This window comes from Ranitomeya variabilis, chromosome 4 (assembly GCF_051348905.1).
Source record: "Ranitomeya variabilis isolate aRanVar5 chromosome 4, aRanVar5.hap1, whole genome shotgun sequence".
NCBI classification, from domain to species: domain Eukaryota; kingdom Metazoa; phylum Chordata; class Amphibia; order Anura; family Dendrobatidae; genus Ranitomeya; species Ranitomeya variabilis.
The window spans coordinates 651,650,645-651,673,552 of NC_135235.1; the positions used below are offsets into that span (position 1 = coordinate 651,650,645).

Below are 22,908 nucleotides of genomic sequence, written 5' to 3' on the forward strand. Positions count from 1 at the left end.
ATCACCACACAGGTTCACAGGAGCAGGTATATAGCCAGGGAGTAATTGGAGGTCAGGAGCTGGATGCAAGGCAGAATACTCTAGCACAGACTGAAGGCTGGGGTGGAGTTTTATAGCAGGAAGACACAGTGCACATGAGACCAAAGACGCCATCTTGGAAAAGGGCAGTAATGCACAAAAGGTAAAAAATGTTCAGAGTCCTGACATATACGAGAGGAGCTGCATCCTTCTGGTGCGTGTTCCGGTAGCCAGAATAACGAGGAAGTAAAGTGCTCTATGCCATTGCTTCAGAGACTGGCAGGACAGTCAATTCCAAGTTGGCTGCCCGACCTTAATACCTAAGAAGACAGGTGGCAACTTGTGGGGGTCGGGGCGTCTCTAGGGTCCCTATAAACAAGCCTCAGGCCATCAGTCATACGGGTTTTGTTCTATCCGACCATGGGGAACAGAGAGAGAAGAGTAATAACAGTGAGGACTTCATTAGAGCTTCAGCAAGTGAGGACCTACTATGTTACTGTGCGCATAGGAAGGCTATTGCATTCCACCTGGATAAGGAGACTCTGGATTTGCCTTTGGACCAGCCGGACTCTGCCTACCCTGTGATCCGGCGCCCAGGACTGTGGACACTGAAGCCTTCAGTAAAAGGTAAAGAGACTGCAACCTTGTGTCCTCGTTATTCACTGCACCTCACACCATCCAACATCACCATCTACACTCCGGGAAGCCCTGGGGATACACTTCACCTGTGGGAAGGTATACCATCTAGCTGCCATAACATCACCCCAGAGGACCCCTAAGCAGCGTCGGTCACCCTGACCGAATACCACAGCTGGCGTCACGAACACTATCCCCTTAAAGACCTTCCCCTTTTAATACGGACGTCCCTAGGGGCCACGGACCGGGTCAGCCACCGTGACATCCCCACTGAGAACTGAAGGACCCGATGCCGAGTACCCCATTGCCCTAACGTGGGGGCGATCCACATACATGTCATACCCACACAGTTCCGCTCCATATACGTCGTACACACACGGCTCTGCACACAAACGGCTCTGCTCCATACACATCGTACACACACGGCTCCGCTCCGTACACCTCGTACACACACGGCTCCGCTCCGTACACCTCGTACACACACGGCTCTGCTCCGTACACCTCGTACACACACGGCTCTGCTCCGTACACCTCGTACACACGGCTCTGCTACATCCACCCTGTAAACCCCTCCTGACCCCACACAGAAACTTCCCCTCATCCAGCACCATGACAACCAGCACAGCAGAGTCCTGCAGACACTGAGGCCCCTGATCATGTGACTCCTCCCCTCCTATGACCTCACCACAGGTCCTGTGCGCACAGAGCAGCCATATATGTGGTGTGCGGCTCTGCAGGTGGAGGTAGGTGCTGGAGATTCCCCATTACTGGGCGGGGGCAGGGGGCAGTAACCCCTCCATTCCCGGAGATAGTGCCCCCAGCTCTGCCATGTGTATATGTACAGTAATAGGACGCTGGCTGTGCTCATGTATACAGGGGAGGGCGCTCTGGTTTGGGGACAGATGACGTTTTCTCTCTGGGGTGGAGATTACAGGGAATGGAAATGTCAAGTTTTTATGATGAATAAAAAATGTGGAAATATGTAAAATCTGTAATGTTGACATCTGATTATACTGCTATCAGCCCCATCCCTGTGCATTTCGCAGCCTCATTCAAACACATAACATTGTAAGGGAAAAATACGCAAATTGTCTCTTCAGAGAGGAAGAGGACTATTGGAACTATTGCCACCTATTGGAAGCAGCAATCCTAACAGCTCGACATGCTTATCATGTCACTCTCCGCAAGGAGAAACGATACTTCTTGGATAAGGGAAAAATAGATATTTCAAAACAGATTTATGATTTCCTGTAATATGATGAGAAAGTAAAAATCCTAAGCCTTTTCTCGTGGTTGTCCCTTTTTTTTTATTTTAGCCACAACAAATAAGGAAATAGACTTACAAAGGAGCCTGGGACCCTGCCCATTGCTCTCTGCACATTTCACTATGAGGAAGGGATGGAACAAAGAATAATGTGGGAGGACTGTCGCTCCTTAGGCCTCTTTCACACATCAGTTTTTGCCGTCAGTCACAATCCGTTGGCTGTGAAAAACTGATACGACGGATTAATTTTTTGGATGGATCCGACTAGCGGATCTGACTAATTGGATCGGAGCATGCTCAGTTAAAATAAACAGAATCCGTCGCCGGATTCCATCATTTGACTGATCCGGCACCATAGGCTTCTATTCTAGCAAACGATGGATGGCGACTAGTGATGAGCGAATATACTCGTTACTCGAGATTTCCTGAGCACGCTCGGGTGACTTCCGAGTATTTTTTAGTGCTCGGAGAATTAGTTTTCATCGCCTCAGCTGAATGATTTGCAGCTCTTAAGGCCCCGTCACACATAGCGATGCTGCAGCGATTCAGACAACGATGCCGATCGCTGCAGCGTCGCTGTTTAGTCTCTGTGTGGTCGCTGGAGAGCTGTCACACAGACCGCTCTCCAGCGACCAACGATGCCGAGGTCCCCAGGTAACCAGGGTAAACATCGGGTTGCTAAGCGCAGGGCCGCGCTTAGTAACCCGATGTTTACCCTGGTTACCAGTGTAAAATGTAAAATAACAAACAGTACATACTCACCTTCGCGTCCCCCGGCGTCCGCTTCCTGCACTGACTGAGCGCCGGCCCTAACAGCAGAGCGGTGACGTCACCGCTGTGCTGTACTTTCACTTTACGGCTGGCAGTCAGTCAGTGCGGGAAGCAGACGGCTAGGGACCTGACGGACACCGGAATGTGAGTATGTACTGTTTTTTTTTTTTTACATTTACGATGGTAACCAGGGTAAACATCGGGTTACTAAGCGCGGCCCTGCGCTTAGTAACCCGATGTTTACCCTGGTTACCAGTGAAGACATCGCTGAATCCGTGTCACACACACCGATTCAGCGATGTCAGCGGGACCTCAACGACCAAAAAAAGGTCCAGGCCATTCCGACACGACCAGCGATCTCACAGCAGGGGCCGGGTCGCTGGTACGTGTCACACATAGCGAGATCGCTACTGAGGTCGCTGTTGCGTCACAAAACTTGTGACTCAGCAGCGATCTCGCTAGCGATCTCGCTATGTGAGACGGGGCCTTTAGCCAGCTTGATTACATGTGGGGATTCCCTAGCAACCAGGCAACCCCCACATGTACTCAGCCTGGCTTACAGATGTAAATCATTCAGCTGAGGCAATGAAAACTAAATCTCCGAGCACTAAAAAATACTCGGAGGACCCCCGAGCGTGCTCGAGAGATCTCGAGTAACGAGTAATACTATTGCACGCCCCACTTTTCACTTTTTGAATTTCCCCAAAATTTAAAATAACCAATAAATTTCGTTCAACTTCACAATTGTGTTCCACGTCTTGTTGATTCTTCACCAAAAATTTACATTTGGTATCTTCATATTTGAAGCATGATATGTGGGAAAAGGTTGAAAAGTTCCAGGGAGCCGAATACTTTCGCAAGGCACTGTGTCCCAGATGAGGGTGCACTAACCCTTTGTAAAGTGGTAGTATTACATCCTTATTCCGGGAGTCCACACCTTTTAATACCTGACCATATCCTGCTGGACTTAGAAGCAGCTGATTGTCGTTGCAAACTGTTATATAGTCTGTGATCTACAATTACACCCAGATTCTTTTCTTCTTGTGACTTTCCTACTTTCGCTCACCCTAGATTATATGGAGCCCATGTGCATAACTTTACATGTAACCACAAGGGAAATCCTCTTCCAAGTGGGTGCACTATGGATAAGCCAGTTTTGGTCCAATTACAAAGCCTACTTTCTCAGCCTATAGACCTTTATCCCCTTTCTGACCTCAGATGGAATAGTACGTCCGAGGGCAGAACCCCCACTTTGATGTGGGCTCCGGCGCGGAGCCCACATCAAAGCCGGGACATGTCAGCTGTTATGTACAACTGACATGTGCCCGCAATAGCGGCGGGTGGAATCGCGATCCATCTGCCTCTATTAGCTAGTTAAATGCCGTTGTCAAACGCTGACAGCGGCATTTAACTAGCGCTTCCGGCCATCGGGCCGGAAATGCGCGCATCACTGACTCCTGACACGTGATCGGGGGTTAGTGATGCGTCCACATGACAACCAAAGGTCTATTGAAGACCTCTTTGGTTGTTGATGCCGTATTGCTGTGAGCGCCACCCTGTGGTCGGTGCTCATAGCAATGCAGAAATTTAGCCACATAGAAGCGATCTGAGCATCGCTCCTATGTAGCACAGCCGATCAGGCTATGCCAGCTTCTAGCCTCCTATGGAGGCTAATGAAGCATGGGAAAAGTAAAGAAAAAAAAGGTTTTAAAAAAATAAAAAAATATAAAAGTTTAAATCACCCCCCTTTCGCCCCATTCAAAATAAAACAATTAAAAAAAAATCAAACCTACACATATTTGGTATCGCAGCGTTCATAATCACCCACTCTATAAAAAAAAAAAGGATTAACATGATCGCTAAACGGCGTAGCGAGAAAAAAAATAAAAAACGCCAGAATTACGTTTTTTGGTCGCCGTGACATTGCATTAAATGCAATAACGGGCGATCAAAAGAATCTATCTGCACCAAAATGGTATCATTAAAAATATCAGCTCAGCACGCAAAAAATAAGCCCTCAAGAACCCACACATCACGAAAAATGGAGACGCTACGGGTATCGGAAAATTGCACCATTTTTTTTTTTTTTAGCAAAGTTTGGAATTTTTTTTTGTGTGTCTTTGAACTCGTATTGACCTGGAGAATCATAATGGCAGGTCATTTTTAGCATTTAGTAGTGAACCTAGAAAAAAATCCAAACAAAAAACAAGTGTGGGATTGCACTTTTTTTGCAATTTCACCGCACTTGGAATTTTTTTTCCCATTTTCTAGTACACGACATGGTAAAACCAATGATGTTGTTTAAAAGTACAACTTGTCCCACAAAAAATAAGCCCCCACATGGCCATATTGATGGAAAAATAAAAAAGTTATGGCTCTATGAAGGAGGGGAGGGAAAAACGAAAACACAAAACCGAAAAAAGCTGGGGTCTGAAGAGATTCTTTGAGGAGACTCTTGATTTTCCCCCCAAATTAGTTGCCACTAATGCCTTGCCTACCAACAAACAGAGAAATGCCTCATCTTGAAGAAGTTACAAATCTGAGGTCCAATAAAGATTCCTTCCTTAATCTTTCTTTCACGCAACCTTGGAAATGTATAAATGAGATACTTGAATGTTTTTGCATTTTTGTCCATAGCATAACCAACCGGAAGGTAGGTAGCGCATTGACATTATGGAGCAAAACATCTTTTAGGCTTGCCTTGGACAAATGGATGAAAATCTTTCATTCCTCTGGATTATGACTTATCTTCTGAGCTTCCATTAAACTGTTGATGTTTTTGCTTACCACAAGATCAGCCTTCATGAACAATTACTGGACAAGATCCTTATCACAGAACGGAAAACAAAGAAATCCAAATATAGCTCCTAGGAGATTTCACCTCTGTAGCCTGCCTAAGGGTATGTGCACACATCAGGATTTCTGGCAGAAATTTTCCTGACAAAAACCGGACATTTCTGCCAGAAATCCGCATGCGTTTTTATCGCGATTTTCACCGCGTTTTTTACTCGTTTTTAGTGCGTTTTTTTCCCAAATGCATAGAATTGTGGGAAAAACGCGGAAAATTTGCCAAATTAATGAACATGCTGCTTTTTTTACCGCGATGCGTTTTGGAAAAAAACGCACCATATGCAGAATGCATTCTAAATGATAGGATGCATAATGTATGCGTTGTTAATGAGTTTTTATAGCGTTTTTATCGCGAAAAAAACGCGAAAAAACCTGAATGTGTGCACATAGCCTAAGGCCATGTGCCCACGTTCAGGTTTTTTCGCAATAAAAACTAATTAAAAACGCATGCATTATGCATTCTATCATTTAGAATGCATTCTGCATGTTTTGTGCACATGGATGCGTTTTTTTCCGCGAAAAAAACGCATCGCAGTAAAAAAATGAGCATGTTCATTAATTTTGCGGTTTTTCCCGCATTTCTATGCATCTGGGAAAAAACGCACAAAAAAACGCATCAAAAACGCGTCAAAAAATGCGAAAAAAAACGCATGCGGATTTCTGGCAGAAATTTCCGTTCTTTTGTCAGGAAAATTTCTGCAAGAAATCCTGACGTGTGCACATACCCTTAAGGTACCGTCACATTTAGCGACGCTGCAGCGATATAGACAACGAGCCGATCGCTGGAGCGTCGCTGTTTAGGTCGCTGTAGAGATGCCAAACACAGCTGCTCCACAACGATGCAGGAGCGATCCTGTGACGTAGCAGTGACTCACTTATCGTTCTCACAGGTTGTTAGCTCCATGTTTAACATTGCTGGCATCGTTGCTTTTGCTGTCAAACACGACGATACACGCCGACCTGACAACCAAATAAAGTACTGGACTTCTAGCTCCGACCAGCGATATCACAGCGGGATCCAGATCGCTGCTGCGTGTCAAACACAACGAGATCGCTATCCAGGACGCTGCAACGTCACGGATCGTTGTCGTTCTCGTTGTAAAGTTGCTCAGTGTGAAGGTACCTTTACTCTTGGGCAGATACAAATCTCTAACAAGATTGTTCAGTTCCCTTTGTGTTATAATGTTTGGTTTAGTTGAGGTTACTAACAGAAAGTCTGCATCACAAGAGGAAGATGCTTCGAGACTCCAAGTGCCTACTTCTTCCTCACTTGACTGGACTGAAAATGTTTCTTCTGCTTTTGGATTCAGCAGTTCTTCTGTATGTGTTACTAAGCATATTGCAGATGGAATGTTTGGAAGCTGTAAAGTCTATTTCTTCTACCTTGAAACGCCTTTCCTAATGGGGCACCGTGCTGAAATAGCATTGAGACTGCAAAATGCATACATTTTCTCTCCCCCTTAATCCACTGGGTAAGATGTGATGCACATCTATTGCAGCATTTGTGGAGCCCAACCCTTGTCCTGATTTCCTATTCTGCAGACAAAATACAGGTCTTTCCTTATCATGGTAGTAAAGTTTTTCCTTTGTAACGCAAAAGTGACTTTTCCACATATGTAGCAAAAGCTATCCACTTTGTTAATGCAAAAACAAGGCATATCTGAACAAACATATAGAAACGTACTTCACGAGAAGTTTGCTGTTTTCCAGGTGCCCAAATCAAAGATGTGTGTGATAGGGTATCAAGATTCTTCAGTGCTACAGACGACTACCTAGGTCTACTAATACACGTAGGAACAAATGACACAGCAAAAAAGGATCTGGAAACTATATGCAGAGACTTTGAAGACCTAGGCTGGAAAATGAAGGAACTGGGAGCACAAGTCGTCTTCTCATCCATCCTCCAATTGGATGGACATGGACCAAAGAGATTGAACCGGATTCTACAGGTGAACAACTGGCCACGTCGATGGTGTTGTGAACAACATTTTGGGTTTCTTGATGATGGAGTGAATTACCTGCATGATGGACTCTTTGCTAGAGATGGGTTGCATCTTACAAAAACAGGAAAACTCATATTTGATACACGCATTGCTACATTCATCAGGAGAGCTTTAAACTAGAGAAATATGGGATGGGAAATATACAGCAAGGAAAAAATATGCAGCTAATGAATTCTTTTGCAAATTGCCTCTTAAGAGAAAAAGAGGACTTGAACTCTATAGCGCCACCTTTTGGAAGTAGCGATCCATGCAATTAGAAGTGGAAATAAAGAACAAAACAATACATTCTGAATGAAAATAGCGGAGAAAGAGAAACTGACTACAAACTAAAATATGTCTATATATATGCACAGAGCATAAGAAAGAAACAAGGAGAATTTAAGCTGCTAACACAGGAAGAGAGATATTATGTCATAGACATCACTGAAACTTGATGGGATGATACACATGATTGGAATACAAACTTTGAAGACTACAACTTATTTATTAAAAACAGGATTAACAAGAGGGGTGGAGGTGTTGCATTGTATGTTAGGAAAATGTATATCTCCACGGAGATCCAAGCTTCAGAGACTGGTAGCTCTGTAGAAAATGTCTGAGTAAGAATACAAGGACAGAAGAACAGAAAGGACACTATTGTAGGTGTCTACTAGAGTCCACATAGACTGAAGATATGGATGAACTCTTTTTACATCAGGTGTTTCTGTTATTAAAAAAAGTATGATATAGTGATCATGGGACATTTTAACTATCTAGGTATTTGTTGGGAATCTCTCTCAGGCAAAAGTACTGGGTCCAGAAAATTCTTATCTTCTCTTGCTGACAAGTTTATCCTTTAAAAGGTAGACGAGAGTACAAGAGGATCTAAAATTCTGGACTTAATTCTTACCAACGGATAAAATGGTTGCGGAAGTAAAGGTGGCTGGGAATTTAGGAAGCAGCGATCATGCTATCCTTAAATTTTTGATTACAAGAGGAGGAAAACCAGTGAGCACTCAGACTTTAAGTTTGATTTCAGAAAGCATATTTTAATGGACTCAGAAGTGGGGTAGGAAAGGTCCAATGGCTGGATGTTCTAAAGAACAGAAATGTCCAAGAAGAATGGGAGTTTTTGTTAAATGAAATTCCCACTGCACAATTTGTAACAATACCAAAAAAAGGAAGAAATGGATGCATTTAAAGAGACCAGGATGGATGAACACAGAACTTAATCACTTGTTAAAAAGGAAAAAAGAAATGTATATTAAATAGAAAGAGGGGGACATATCTAAAGAAGAATATAATGCAGGGCAAGCATTAGAAAAGCTAAAGCCAGTGATGGAGTGAGGCTTGCAAGAGAGACCAAAAGCAGTAAAAAAGTATTTTGAGGGTATGTTAAAAGCAAAGGAAAAGTCAAAGATGCCATAGGATTTTTACAGGATGAAAAGGGTGAAGTACCTTATTTTTCGGACTATAAGACGCACCGGACCATAAGACGCACCCCAAATTTGGGGTGAAAATTGCAGAAAAAAAGATTTTTTTATAAGATGGGGGTCCATCTTATTGTCCGAATTTACAGTATCTTACCTGAGGGCTGGCGGTGGCAGAGCAGGGTCACAGGAGGCATTGTGGCAGCAGAGGTGGGGTGATGCGGTACGGCGTGCACCTGAGCAGGGTCCCTTCCACCCTTTAGGTGGGCGACACCATGGCCTGGTGTCCATGGGGGGTTGCAGAAGTGGTGTGGCGACGGCAGAGGTGTGGGAATAATGAATGGTATGAGGTGACGTGACGCAGCGGTGAGGTGATGCAGCGGCCCGGTATCCAATGTGAGCTGCAGAGCCAGGTTAATCACCGGTTTCTCGGTGGTGACGGCCTTCTTCCTGAGGCCGCGCGTGTGCAGATGGAGTCCTCTGCTTCCCGGGGCTTCAGGAAAATGGCCTCGGGAGGCCACCGGTGATTAACCCGGCTCTGCTGCTCACATTGGATACCGGGCCGCTGCGTCACCTCACCTGTGGAAGGGACCCTGCTCACACCATACCGCTCACTGTGCCTCATCATCCCCGCACCTCTGCCGCCGCCACACTACTGCCGGTAAGCCTGCATTACAACTATAAGATGCACCCCCCATTTTCCTCACATTTTTGGGGGGAAAAAGAGCGTGTTACAGTCCGAAAAATACGGTAGTCAAAATTATGTTGAGAAAACCAAACTTTTAATTTCCTATTTTGCATCTGTGCTCTCTAAGAAAATGATTGTAACATCAATAACATCAACTGAAATTCATGGTGCCATTGAAGGAATAAAAGAATCCACACGATTTATAAATAGAGAGATAGGGAGGGAACACTTAGCTAAGTTAAATAAATTTAAATCTCCTGGTCCAGATGAAATACATCCTAGGGTACTGAATCTTTGGAAAAATCCTGTAGAACAGGGGAAGACCCAGAAGATTGGAGAAGGGCAAATGTTTTCCCTATCTTCAAAAAAGCAAAGATGAAGCCAGAAAATTACAGTACAGTGAGCCTTACTTCTATACCAGGAAAGATCTTTGAACAAATTATCAAACAACATGTATGTACGTACTTGGATAAGAATACAATAATTTACCAGAGCCAGCATGGGTTTGTAGCAAACAAGCCATGCCAGACTAATCTAATTTCTTTGTATGATCAAATCACTGACTGAGTGGATCAGGAAAATGCGATAGATATAGTATATCTCGACATCAGCAAAGCATTTGATAAAGTATCTTATACTATCCTTATTGAAAAAATGACCAAGTATATTATTGATAATACTAAGGTTAGGTGGATTCATAACTGGCTCAGTGATCATACTCAAAGAAAGGTAATAAATGGTTCCACACGCAATTAGAAGAGTGTTTCAAGTGGGGTACCACAAGACTCAGTCCTGACCCCAGTGTTGTTCAATATTTTTTTATAAATGATCTAGATAAGGGAACTGAAGGTAAACTGATCAAATTTGCAGACGATGCAAAGTTAAGGGGGATATCTAACACTAGACAAGACAGAGAAAGGATTCAGAAGGATCTAGATAAGCTTGAACAATGGGCAGTGACTAATAAAATGTTATTTAACAGGAATAAATGCAAGATTCCACATATGCTCAAGAAAAAGCAAACTTATATCTACAGAATGGGTGGAATAGAGCTAAGCAACAGCACGTGTGAAAAAGACTTGGGTATACCAATAGATTATAGGTTGCACATGAGTCAACAGTGTGATTCAGCAGCAAAAAAGGCAAACACTGTTCTATGATGTATTAAGAGAAGCATAGAGTTTAGATTACGTGAAGTAATTATGCCTCTCTACTCCTCCTTGGTCAGGCCTCATCTGCAATACTGTGTCCAGTTCTGGGCACGACATTTTAAGACCATGATAAACTGGAGCAAGTTCAGAGAAAAGCTACCAGGATTTTGAGTGGACTGCAGTGTATTACAAGGAATGGTTAAAGGATATGGAAATGCTTAGCCTGCAAAAAAGAAGGCTAAGGCTGCTTTCACACTAGCGTCAGTATGAGGCCGTCGCGCTGTGTCGGCCCGACGTACTGACGCATACTGTGCAAAAAATGCCCGACGTGGGCAGCGGAAGCAGTCTTAGGACGCTTCCGCTGCCCCATTGCAAGGTCCGCGAAGGAGGGGGCAGAGTTTTGGCCGCGCATGCGCGGTCGAAAATGGCCGTCTCGATGCACAAAAACAGTTACATGTAACTTTTTTTGTGGCGGCGGTCCGCCAAAACACGACGCAACCGTCGCACGACGGTTGCAACGTGTGGCACTGCGTCGCAATGCGTCGCTAATAAAAGTCTATGGAGAAAAAACGCATCCTGCGGGCAACTTTGCAAGATGCGTTTTTTCTCCACAACGACGCATTGCGACGTGCAGCAAAAAACGCTAGTATGAAAGTAGCCTAAGAGGAGACCTAATAGCAGGAGACCTAATAGCTGTCTACAAATATCTGAAGGGATGTCACAGTGTAATGGGATCATCCTTATTCCCATTTGCACATGGAAACAAGAAAAGCAATGGAATGAAATGGAAAGGGAAAAGATACAGATTACCGTATTTTTCCGACCATAAGATGCGCTTTTTTCCTCCAAATTTGGGAGGAAAGTGTGGGTGCGTCTTATGGTAGGGATGTAGCATGTGGGGAGGGGGGCAGCAGCGAGTGGGCACTATTATCCCACTTCAGGAGGCAGAAAAATGTCCCTGCTGCCTGGAATCAGTGCTGGGGAAACCATGTGGTCCCGATGATTAAGTGCAGTGAATATTCATTAGCTGCTTCCCCGCCCACCTATCAGCTGAGCCATGAGCTGGGAGCAGCAAATGAATACTCCACTTAAGCAGGGACACACATGGTTTCCTCAACGCTGGATTCCTGCAGCAGCTGGGGAGATCTGTGTGTTCGGGGGAGGAGGAGGCAGCAGCAGCAGGGGCCAGGGGAGAGGAGATCGCTGCATACCTGCCTGCCGGGGTGCTGAGTGCTGTGCACAAGGAGGACCTGTGTGATGTCAGAAGTGGGCAGGCTGGAGCATCACATGGCAGCTCAGAGCCCTCCCTCTTCTTGACATCATCACAGGTCCTTCAGACTCCCCACTAGAATCTGCAGGCTTCCTCTTATAACCTGTGCTGTGGAAAGGCAACAAGAGGGAGGGCTCTGTGTGTGCAGTCATGGGATGCTTTTACCTCACCACAGTGGCTGGCTGCCACAATTAAGAGGTTAGTCTTTACAACACACAATAAAGCACTCTGCCACTCCTTTGGTGAACTATAACTCCCAGCATGTCATAGGATCTGCAGGACATGCTGGGAGTTATAGTTCTCCCATGGGATTTTAAAGCAGCACTCCAGTGTTATTTTGCAGTGCTGGAGTGGTGCTTTCAATATAAGCCCCCATTCTTATACTCACCCTCCAGCGTCTTCATATAGTACTTTACAGACACCACACTGGTCCCGCAGCTACCAACATAATAACGTACTATTATATATAATAACACCACTTATAATAGTATGTTATTTATGTTATTAAATATTTTACCACATTTTTTTGCTTCAAATATTTTTTTCCCTATTTTCCACCTCTAAAACCTGGGTGCGCCTTATAGTCCGGTGCGTCTTATAGTCCGAAAAATACGTATTAGAAAAAACTTTTTGACATTGAAGGTGATGAGTTCTTCAGTAGAAGTCTTCAAAATTAGCGGGACATACGTCTGGCTGAAATAGTTTAGTGAGTCGTGCATTGAGCAGGTGTTTGGACACAATGACGCTTGAGGTCTCTTCCAACTCTAACATTCTATGATTCTATGTCAATATGCTAAGAAATCCTAAAACTGTATACCATACACACAGAGTATTTATAAAAGTAGGTGATTCAACAGTAATTAGGATTACGTCATCGGAGCGGAGTTGGCATTTTTTGATTGGTCACCCTAAGATGATAGAATACCTAAGGCTCAATAGACTAAATAGATGATGTAATGGATGATGTAATAGACTAGCTACTAACAAAGAAATAATGATGATGAAATAATAAAGATGCAATAAAGATGTAATCAGCAAATTTAGGTATCATATTTGTTTTCAGCACCACAAGATTAGTTGAGCTCTACTGCTTTTGTCTCTGAAACAATTTGGCTGTAGAGCAGTATAATTGTACTTCATTAATCATAGAGATATCGAACTAAACAATGAAAAAAAAACACTGAAGCAGCAAAATGTGAGAAGCTTTTGACCATAACTGTACAATGTTTTCATTTTCTTTCAATTCAGGTTTCTACAATATTGGATCCTCTCAGTGGAGCACTTCCATATAAGAGAAATTGACCATCAAGGATGGATAGGGACCAGGACAAGATGGTGGAGAAGATATTACACCTCGCCATAGAGATCCTCTTTTGGCTTACTGGAGAGGTGAGAGACTTTCATGACGTCAAATTACATCATTCTGTAAAGTTTTGTACACAGTCTATTTATAGAGTCTTGTGCTTGAGTGCGAGGAAGACACAGGTTTAGTTAGGACTGGCTTGTATTACTTCATACAAGTATGCCACAGAAAAACAGGTTTTACATAATTGCAGGTACAGAGGCAGGAGACACGGCGGGCGACACAGCAGACCAGAGCAAACCTGAAGTTCAGCAATAACCCCTTAATCCCATATGACGTACTATCCCGTCGAGGTGGGGTGGGCCTTAATTCCCACCGACGGGATAGTACGTCATAGCGATCGGCCGCGCTCACGGGGGAAGCGCGGCCGGGTGTCAACTGCCTATCGCAGCTGACATCCGGCACTATGTGCCAGGAGCGGTCACGGACCGCCCCCGGCACATTAACCCCCGGCACACCGCGATCAAACATGATCGCGGTGTACCGGAGGTACAGGGAAGCATCGCGCAGGGAGGGGGCTCCCTGCGTGCTTCCCTGAGACCCCCGGAGCAACGCGATGTGATCGCGTTGCTGCGAGGGTCTCCTACCTCCTATCCCTGCAGGCCCCGGATCCAAAATGGCCGCGGGGCTGCATCCGGGTCCTGCAGGGAGTACTTCCGGGTCCGGAGCAGACTGCAGATGAAAGCTGCAGCCTGCAGCGATGTGAGTGAGAGCGCCGATCTGATAGAGTGCTGTGCACACTATCAGATCGGCGATCTGTGATGTCCCCCCCTGGGACAAAGTAAAAAAGTTAAAAAAAAAATTTCCACATGTGTAAAAAAAAAAAAAAAATCCTAAATAAAGAAGAAAAAAAAAATATTATTCCCATAAATACATTTCTTTATCTAAAAAAAACAAAAAAAACAATAAAAGTACACATATTTAGTATCACCACATCCGTAACGACCCAACCTATAAAACTGTCCCACTAGTTAACCCCTTCAGTGAACACCGTAAGAAAAAAAAAAAAAACGAGCCAAAAAACAACGCTTTATTATCATACCGCCGAACAAAAAGTGAAATAACACGCGATCAAAAAGATGGATATAAATAACCATGGTACCGCTGAAAACGTCATCTTGTCCCGCAAAAAACGAGCCGCCATATAGCATCATAACCAAAAAAATAAAAAAGTTATAGTCCTCAGAATAAAGCGATGCCAAAATAATTATTTTTTCTATAAAATAGTTTTTATCGTATAAAAGCGCCAAAACATAAAAAAATGATATAAATGAGGTATCGCTGTAATCGTACTGACCCGACGAATAAAACTGCTTTATCAAGTTTACCAAACGTGGAACGGTATAAACGCCTCCCCCAAAAGAAATTCATGAATAGCTGGTTTTTGGTCATTCTGCCTCACAAAAATCGGAATAAAAAGGGATCAAAAACTGTCACATGTCCGAAAATGTTACCAATAAAAACGTCAACTCGTCCCGCAAAAAACAAGACCTCACATGATTCTGTGGACCAAAATACGGAAAAATTATAGGTCTCAAAATATGGAGACGCAAAAACTTTTTTGCTATAAAAAGCGTCTTTTAGTGTGACAGCTGCCAATCATAAAAATCCGATATAAAAAACGCTATAAAAGTAAATCAAACCCCCCTTCATCACCCCCTTAGTTAGGGAAAAATAATAAAATAAAAAAAATGTATTTATTTCCATTTTCCCATTAGGGCTAGGGTTAGGGCTAGGGTTAGGGTTAGGGCTAGGGTTAGGGTTAGGGCTAGGGTTGGAGCTAAGGTTAGGGATAGGGTTGGGGCTAAAGTTAGGGTTGGGGATAAAGTTAGGGTTGGGGCTAAAGTTAGGGTTGGGGTTTGGATTACATTTACGGTTGGGATTAGGGTTGAGATTAGAATTAGGGGTGTGTCAGGGTTAGGGGTGTGGTTAGGGTTACAGTTGGGATTAGGGCTAGGGGTGTGTTTGGATTAGTTTCAAGTAGAATTGGGGAGTTTCCACTGTTTAGGCACATCAGGGGCTCTCCAAACGCGACATGGCGTCCGATCTCAATTCCAGACAATTCTGCGTTGAAAAAGTAAAACAGTGCTCCTTCCCTTCCAAGCTCTCCCGTGCGCCCAAACAGGGGTTTACCCCAACATATGGGGCATCAGCGTACTCGGGACAAATTGGACAACAACTTTTGGGGTCCAAGTTCTCTTGTTATCTCTGGGAAAATAAAAATTTGGGGGGCTAAAAATCATTTTTGTGGAAAAAAAAGGATTTTTTATTTTCACAGCACTGCGTTGTAAACTGTAGTGAAACACTTGGGGGTTCAAAGTTCTCACAACACATCTAGATAAGTTCCTTGGGAGGTCTAGTTTCCAATATGGGGTCACTTATGGGGGGTTTATACTGTTTGGGTACATCAGGGGCTCTGCAAATGCAACATGACGCCTGCAGACCAATCCATCTAAGTCTGCATTCCAAATGGCGCTCCTTCCCTTCCGAGCTCTGCCATGCGCCCAAACAGTGGTTCCCCCCACATATGGGGTATCAGCGTACTCAGGACAAATTGGACAACAATTTTTGGAGTCCAATTTATCCTGTTACCCTTGTGAAAATAAAAAACTGGGGGCTAAAAAATCATTTTTCTGAAAAAAAAAAAAAATTTATTTTCACGGCTCTGCGTTATAAACTGTAGTAAAACACTTGGGGGGTTCAAAGCTCTCAAAACACATCAAGATAAGTTCCTTAGGGGTTCTACTTTCCAAAATGGTGTCACTTGTGGGGGTTTTTAATGTTTAGGCACATCAGGGGCTCTCCAAACGCGACATGGTGTCCCATCTCAATTCCAGTCAATTTTGCATTGAAAAGTCAAATGGCGCTCCTTCCCTTCCGAGCTCTGCTATGCGCCCAAACAGTGGTTTACCCCCACATATGGGGTATCGTTGTACTCAGGACAAATTGAACAACAACTTTTGTAGTCTAATTTCTTCTCTTACCCTTGGGAAAATAAAAAATTGGGGGCGAAAAGATGATTTTTGTGAAAAAATATGATTTTTTATTTTTACGGCTCTGCATTATAAACTTCTGTGAAGCACTTGTTGGGTCAAAGTGCTCACCACACATCTAGATAAGTTCCTTAAGGGGTCTACTTTCCAAAATGGTGTCATTTGTGGGGGGTTTCAATGTTTAGGCACATCAGGGGCTCTCCAAACGCAACATGGTGTCCCATCTCAATTCCAGTCAATTTTGCATTGAAAAGTCAAATGGCGCTCCTTCCCTTCCGAGCTCTGTCATGTGCCCAAAAAGTGGTTTACCCCCACATATGGGGTATCGGCATACTCAGGACAAATTGTACAACATCTTTTGGGGTCCATTTTCTCCTGTTACCCTTGGTAAAATAAAACAAATTGGAGCTGAAGTAAATTTTGTTTGAAAAAAAGTTAAATGTTCATTTTTATTTAAACATTCCAAAAATTCCTGTGAAACACCTGAAGGGTTAATAAACTTCTTGAATATGGGTTTGAGCACCTTGAGGGGTGCAGTTTTTAGAATGGTGTCACACTTGGTTATTTTCTATCATATAGACCCCTCAAAATGACTTCAAATGAGATGTGGTCCCTAAAACAAATTGGTGTTGTAAAAATGAGAAATTGCTGGTCAACTTTTAACCCTTATAACTCCCTAACAAAAAAAAATTTTGGTTCCAAAATTGTGCTGATGTAAAGTAGACATGTGGGAAATGTTACTTATTAAGTATTTTGCGTGACATATCTCTGTGATTTAAGGGCATAAAAATTCAAAGTTGGAAAATTGTGAAATTTTCAAATTTTTTGCCAAATTTCCATTTTTTTCACAAATAAACACAAGTTATATCGAATAAATTTTACCACTAACATGAAGTACAATATCTCACGAGAAAACAATGTCAGAATCGCCAAGATCCGTTGAAGCGTTCCAGAGTTATAACCTCATAAAGGGACAGTGGTCAGAATTGTAAAAATTGGCCCGGTCATTAACGTGCAAACCACCCTCGGGGCTTAAGGGGTTAAGCACAAAACAGGTTCAGAATCGCTCTGTTACTTCCCTGGTAAATGTTGTTTAGCATGCAGCAGAGTTCCAGTGTCCACAAGTGTCCCAGAGATCCACAGTAGGAGATGGATGGATTACTAAATCCAAGACTTCCAGGAGCAGGTCACAGGCTGACTGCAGACATGATTCCGAAGCACTGATTGAACAGCTGAGGCTGCTTAAAAAGGCAAGAGGCAGAGAACAGGGTGGAAACATAGAAGCTAGAAACTCCATACTGACGCAGGGCAAGGTAACTGCAGCAGGACAAAGCAAAATGACCGACGACAAAAACAGGTTACAATAACAGAAAATCACAGCAGATATAGCAAAGAGACATTACACAGGAATAACAGGTGGACAGAACTGGAGAGGTGAGATGTCTGTAGTGAGATTTTCTAATGTATCTCTCCATAACCAGGATTACACAATAGTAAAGAAGACCTCTAGTGACCGCTGTCAGGCCCCTGTGACTGAGGGATGTGGAAGAACCCTGAGCCCAGTCACAGGGCCTCCACCTCACCCCCTGACACATGAGGACATCAATGATCAGAAGATCCTAGAACTCACCGACAAAATGATTGAGATCCTGACTGGAGAGGTGACACTGCTGGGACATTATACAGTAACACTATGATGGGATTGAGGGATGATGGTATCATTGTATGTGTCAGGTTCCTTTAAGGTGTCAGGATGTCGCCATCTATTTCTCTCTGGAGGAGTGGGACTATTTAGAAGGACACAAAGATCTGTACAAGGACGTCATTATGGAGGTTCCCCAGCCCCTCACATCACCAGGTAATAGGACTAAATACAAACGGCCTCTAATTATCTGTATGTAAAGAATGAATTCAGTCCCTGTATGTGTTTCCTTCAGTTCTATCCAGTAGGAGGACAACACCAAAGAGATGTCCCCGTCCTCTTCTACCTCAGGAATGTAAACAAGAAAATCCCAATGTTCCTCAAGATCACCAGGTAGATGGAGAGAAGGTGTCATGAGATCTCCCCTATGATGTGTAGACGGCTGTGATGGTCTTGTGCTCAGTCTTGTTTTTACCACCAGTATTATATGTTTTATACTTGTTTAATGAGAACGGTGGAGATGGCAGGATTAGAGCTGATCATAGATGTGACTTATCAATATGTGACTTTTACAATATTTGTTTCAGGATGAAGATCTGACCCATATTAATACTACAGAGATATATGTGAGGGGTGATGAGCAGTGTAAAGGGGAGATTCCTACAGATAACAGCACAGGTGAGTAGTAATCATTAAATGGAGATATGTCACAAACTTTTCTCAGTCACTGGCGGTTACCATTTTGTATTACTTGTTGTGAGCTCTGTGATACTTTAGGTTTTTTAGCTTTAGTTTCAATCCTTTTGCCAAAATACAGCTGAAATTTGCCAATGGGGGGAAAAACGTGGTAGATCAGTCCATCTGAACTGTTTCTTCTTCATTATTTTCATTGCAGCTAATTAACAGCTGATGTTGGAGATTGAATCATTTACAGCAGTTAAAAGTCTTTCTGCGCAGTATTATTGACTATTTTGGAGCCGACAAAGTGCAAATTTTATGAAGTAAAGACTATAACTGATTGCAAGGGTTAAATTGTAGGGTGAAGATTAGGAGAAGAGGAGATCTTGTGTTTCTTGTCAGAAAAATTATTCCAAGAAGTTATAAGGAGCTGATAAATGTACAGTGGGTACAGAAAGTATTCATACTCCTTTAAATTTTTCACCCTTTGTTTCATTGCAGTTATTTGGTAAATTCAAAAAGTTCATTTTTTTCTCATTAATGTACACTCTGTTCCCCATCTTGACTGGAAAAAAAACAAATGTAGAATTTGTAGCAAATTTATTAAAAAAGAAAAACTGAAATATCACATGGTCATAAGTATTCAGACCCTTTGCTCAGACACTCATGTTTAAGTCACCTACTGTCCATTTCCTCGTGATCCTCCTTGAGATGGTTCTACTCCTTCATTGGAGTCCAGCTGTGCTTAATTAAACTGATAGGACTTGATTTGGAAAGGCACACACCTGTCTGTATAAGACCTCACAGCTCACAGTGCATGTCAGACCAAATGAGAATGCAAACTTTTATTTTTACATCTACTGATTTTTCTTTGAATTTTTTTTTCTAAATTTTTCCTTTTTTTATCTAATGTTTTTCTCTCTACTTTTATAATAAATAGTACTCTTTACACAAGACCCACGCAATACAGGTGTAAAAGAAAAGGAGGAAGTAACCACCTCCAATTGTATACTACAAAAAAAAATATTTAATAACACTATATGGCATTACAGAGTGCTTTAGCAGACTACTGTGTTTATCTAATATTTTTCAAACTTCTCTTTAATTGGAATTTTGCTACCTGCCCTATAATTTGAATGGAAAAGTTTATCTTAATATTATTTTGATTTTCTAAAATACTTCAAGATACTATAGAAAAATTATTGGTTTTATTGACAGGTGACTGTATCAGAAGCTTAATGAGACATATGATATCTTCAGACTTTAAAGCTAGAGAACATGGTATCACACAAGATACATATGAAGAGAATGCTATAGTCCCAGATCTACCATCAGCCCTTCGCAGTGAAGATCTATCATTTAATCCATTTCAAGAGATTCTATCTTCTGATTCATTACAGACTGTTAAAGATAATACATATGACAGAAGCGATGGTGAACATGAAAGATCTCACAACGGAGAGAATTCTTTTTTGTGTTTAAAATGTGGAAAATGTTATGTAGATATATCAAATCTTGTTGAACATGAGAAAAGTCACACAGAAGCAAAAGAATTTTCATGTTCAGAATGTGGGAAATATTTTACGTGGAAATCAAATCTTTTTGAGCATCAAAAAACTCATGAGAAGAAGCAACATTCATGTTCTGAATGTGGGAAATGTTTTATGAAGAAATCACATCTTATTAGACATGAGAGACGTCACACAGGGGAGAAGCCATTTCTGTGCACAGAATGTGGAAAGTGTTTTGCCCAAAAATCACATCTTCATACGCATCAGAAAACTCATACAGGAGAAAAACCATTTTCATGTTTAGAATGTGGAAAATGTTTTTCTAATAAAAGAACTCTTGATTGCCATGAAAAAACTCACACGGGAGAGAAGCCATTTCCATGCTCAGAATGTGGGAAATGTTTTGCATGGAAATCAAATCTTGTTGAGCATCAAAGAGTTCACACTGGGGAAAAGCCATTTGTATGTTTAGAATGTGGGAAATGTTTTAAATTTAAGTCATGTCTTGTTCCACATAAGAGAACTCACTTAGGAGTGAAGCCATTCTGATGCTCAGAGTATTGGAAACATTTTAACCATACCTCACAATTTAAAAAAAAAAAAAAAAGGAAGAAAGGGACAGATTATGTGGTGTATGGAGCACACAGCAACAAAACTTTAGACCATACTCTTAACCACACCCATTTACCGTTTCATTCTATTCTGCCCACAAAAATAAAATGTTAGAAAATGCTACAATGTAATGGACAACCCCTTCATGGCTGTGTTCTCACTACTCCTAAACTATTCTTTTGCCCTGTTCCATTTTTTGGAAAAGAGTAACGAAAAAGGTAGGAAACAGATTCATCATTAGACCCTGTAGTGCAGCAGAGAAAGCAGAAGAATCCAGCTCACAGATGAAATCCAAAAAGTGCATTTTATTATCCAAGGTACATGAAGCAAAGATTAAAATTGTCTGTTCACCAAAATGAGAATACAGGCATCTTTTGACCCATTTTGAGCAACATGCGCTCTTCACATCCGATGCCTTGGGACAAGGGCACTCCCGACAGTCCAGACCCTCAGAAGGTCCGTAGCTTCCCCAACGGAGTACCGTCATAGACTCTGTGAGTACATGGTCTCACTCTGTGCTATTCAGGAATCCAGTCCACCCTCACGACCTTCCAACACAGCAACCATCCAGGTCCACGGCCTCACCATGTGCTCTTCAGGAAGTCCGTCCACTCATAGGACCTTCCATCACACAGACCTGACCTCCTACAGGACTGTACAACCTCCAACATATGACCCAAAGCAAGGTCACATTATGTAGCTGAAACCACCCCCATAGGTGAGAGGTGTGTGGCTAGCCAGTCCCGCCCAGCTCTCCGACTAACCTTGTAAGCCCCCTTTATAAACAAACCAAGGCTCGTGGAAATAAAGGTCCCAGAGCAACGTTTCCAGCTTACAGCACAGAGGACCTCTTCCTCTGCGACACATACCGGCCATTTACAACAATGCCGGTCACTATCTCGCATACCCCCCCTCTGTTCAAACTTGTTGGGTTGAACACTTGTCAAACGCCAGGGGTCTCGAGACAGGTCATGTACGTTACCTTGTCCTACCAGTCGAGGGAACCGTCTCAGTCGGTTTTGGACGCCATTCAGTGTCATACCCTTGTTGGGCCTCCCCCACCCCCAAGGCACCAGGAAGGGTCTTTGGGTCTCAAAGAGCACATTGGCTAGGTGGATTAGGGAGGCTATTTCTCTAGTGTATACAGCGTGTGGCAGGCCGGTACCAGAGAAACTGAGGGCGCATTCCACTCGATCCATGGCAGCCTCGTGGGCAGAGAGGTTGGAAGTCTCCATTGACTAAATATGTAAGGTGGCCACTTGGTCTTCTCCGTCCACCTTTTACAATCATTATAAGTTAGACTTGGGTGCTTCCTCAGACCTCTCCTTCGGTATAAGGATACTGCAGGCTGTGATCACTCCCTAAGTAGTTATTACTTCTCTGTAATTCTCTTGTTGGTGCTGTCATGGGCGACCGAATAAAGTCTTAGTTACTTACCATTAACGGTATTTTTCGGAGCCCATGACAGCACCCTTAGATTCCCTCCCTTTTCACGTTGGGTGTGCACTTCTTTCTCTTATAAGGTTCACTTGTGTGAAGTAGGTAGTCATTAGAGTATTGTACATAATTTGCCATTAACCATGGTGGTCCTCTCGAGCTCTGTAATCCAACTGATGCATGGGAGAGGTGCTGCCCTTTTGTATCTGTAGGTTTCCTGTTCCTGAAGGGCGGATCCCCTCTCTTGTTGGTGCTGTCATGGGTTCCGAAAAATACCGCTAACGGTAAGTAACTAGGACTTTCCGATTCTAAGCATCCTTGTCTTGCTGAATTACCCAGGCGTCTTCTAGCTGGCTGTCTTTGGCTCACAGGAATTCCATTATTTGGAGGGTCCCTTCTGTTCCTTTTACCTTGAGCTGAAGGCGGCTGCCATTTTATGTCCTGCAGCTGATTATTAATCTGCAGTCTGTGACAATGACAATTGGTACTATCCCATCTTCACAAGCTACCTGGGCTTCGTCCTCAGCTGGAATCCTCACTCTCACCACACCGGCTTTATTTACAATTTATGGCAAAGAGAGTAATCCTCAATATATATGATAAATTCTTTGC

At 43.0% G+C, this 22,908-nt stretch overlaps 2 protein-coding genes across 3 annotated transcripts in view; one reads left to right on the forward strand and one right to left on the reverse strand.

The window, feature by feature from the left end:
- The window catches only part of LOC143766195 (uncharacterized), a 214,136-nt gene that overhangs the window by 101,717 nt on the left and 89,511 nt on the right, over positions 1-22,908 (reverse strand). The gene's annotated exons all lie outside the window — the stretch shown is intronic.
- Positions 1,353-22,816, forward strand: LOC143769282 (oocyte zinc finger protein XlCOF7.1-like). Of its 2 annotated transcripts, none has more exons than XM_077257791.1 (7): positions 1,353-1,397; positions 13,309-13,449; positions 17,898-18,077; positions 18,151-18,274; positions 18,354-18,451; positions 18,646-18,736; positions 19,955-22,816. In XM_077257791.1, exons 2-7 carry the CDS (start codon positions 13,372-13,374, stop codon positions 20,794-20,796), a joined length of 1,413 nt encoding a protein of 470 aa, XP_077113906.1. In that variant the 5' UTR covers positions 1,353-1,397; positions 13,309-13,371; the 3' UTR covers positions 20,797-22,816. The 2 variants fall into 2 exon arrangements, with proteins under 2 accessions (XP_077113906.1, XP_077113907.1); XM_077257792.1 differs by lacking the exon at positions 1,353-1,397 and adding an exon at positions 8,322-8,911.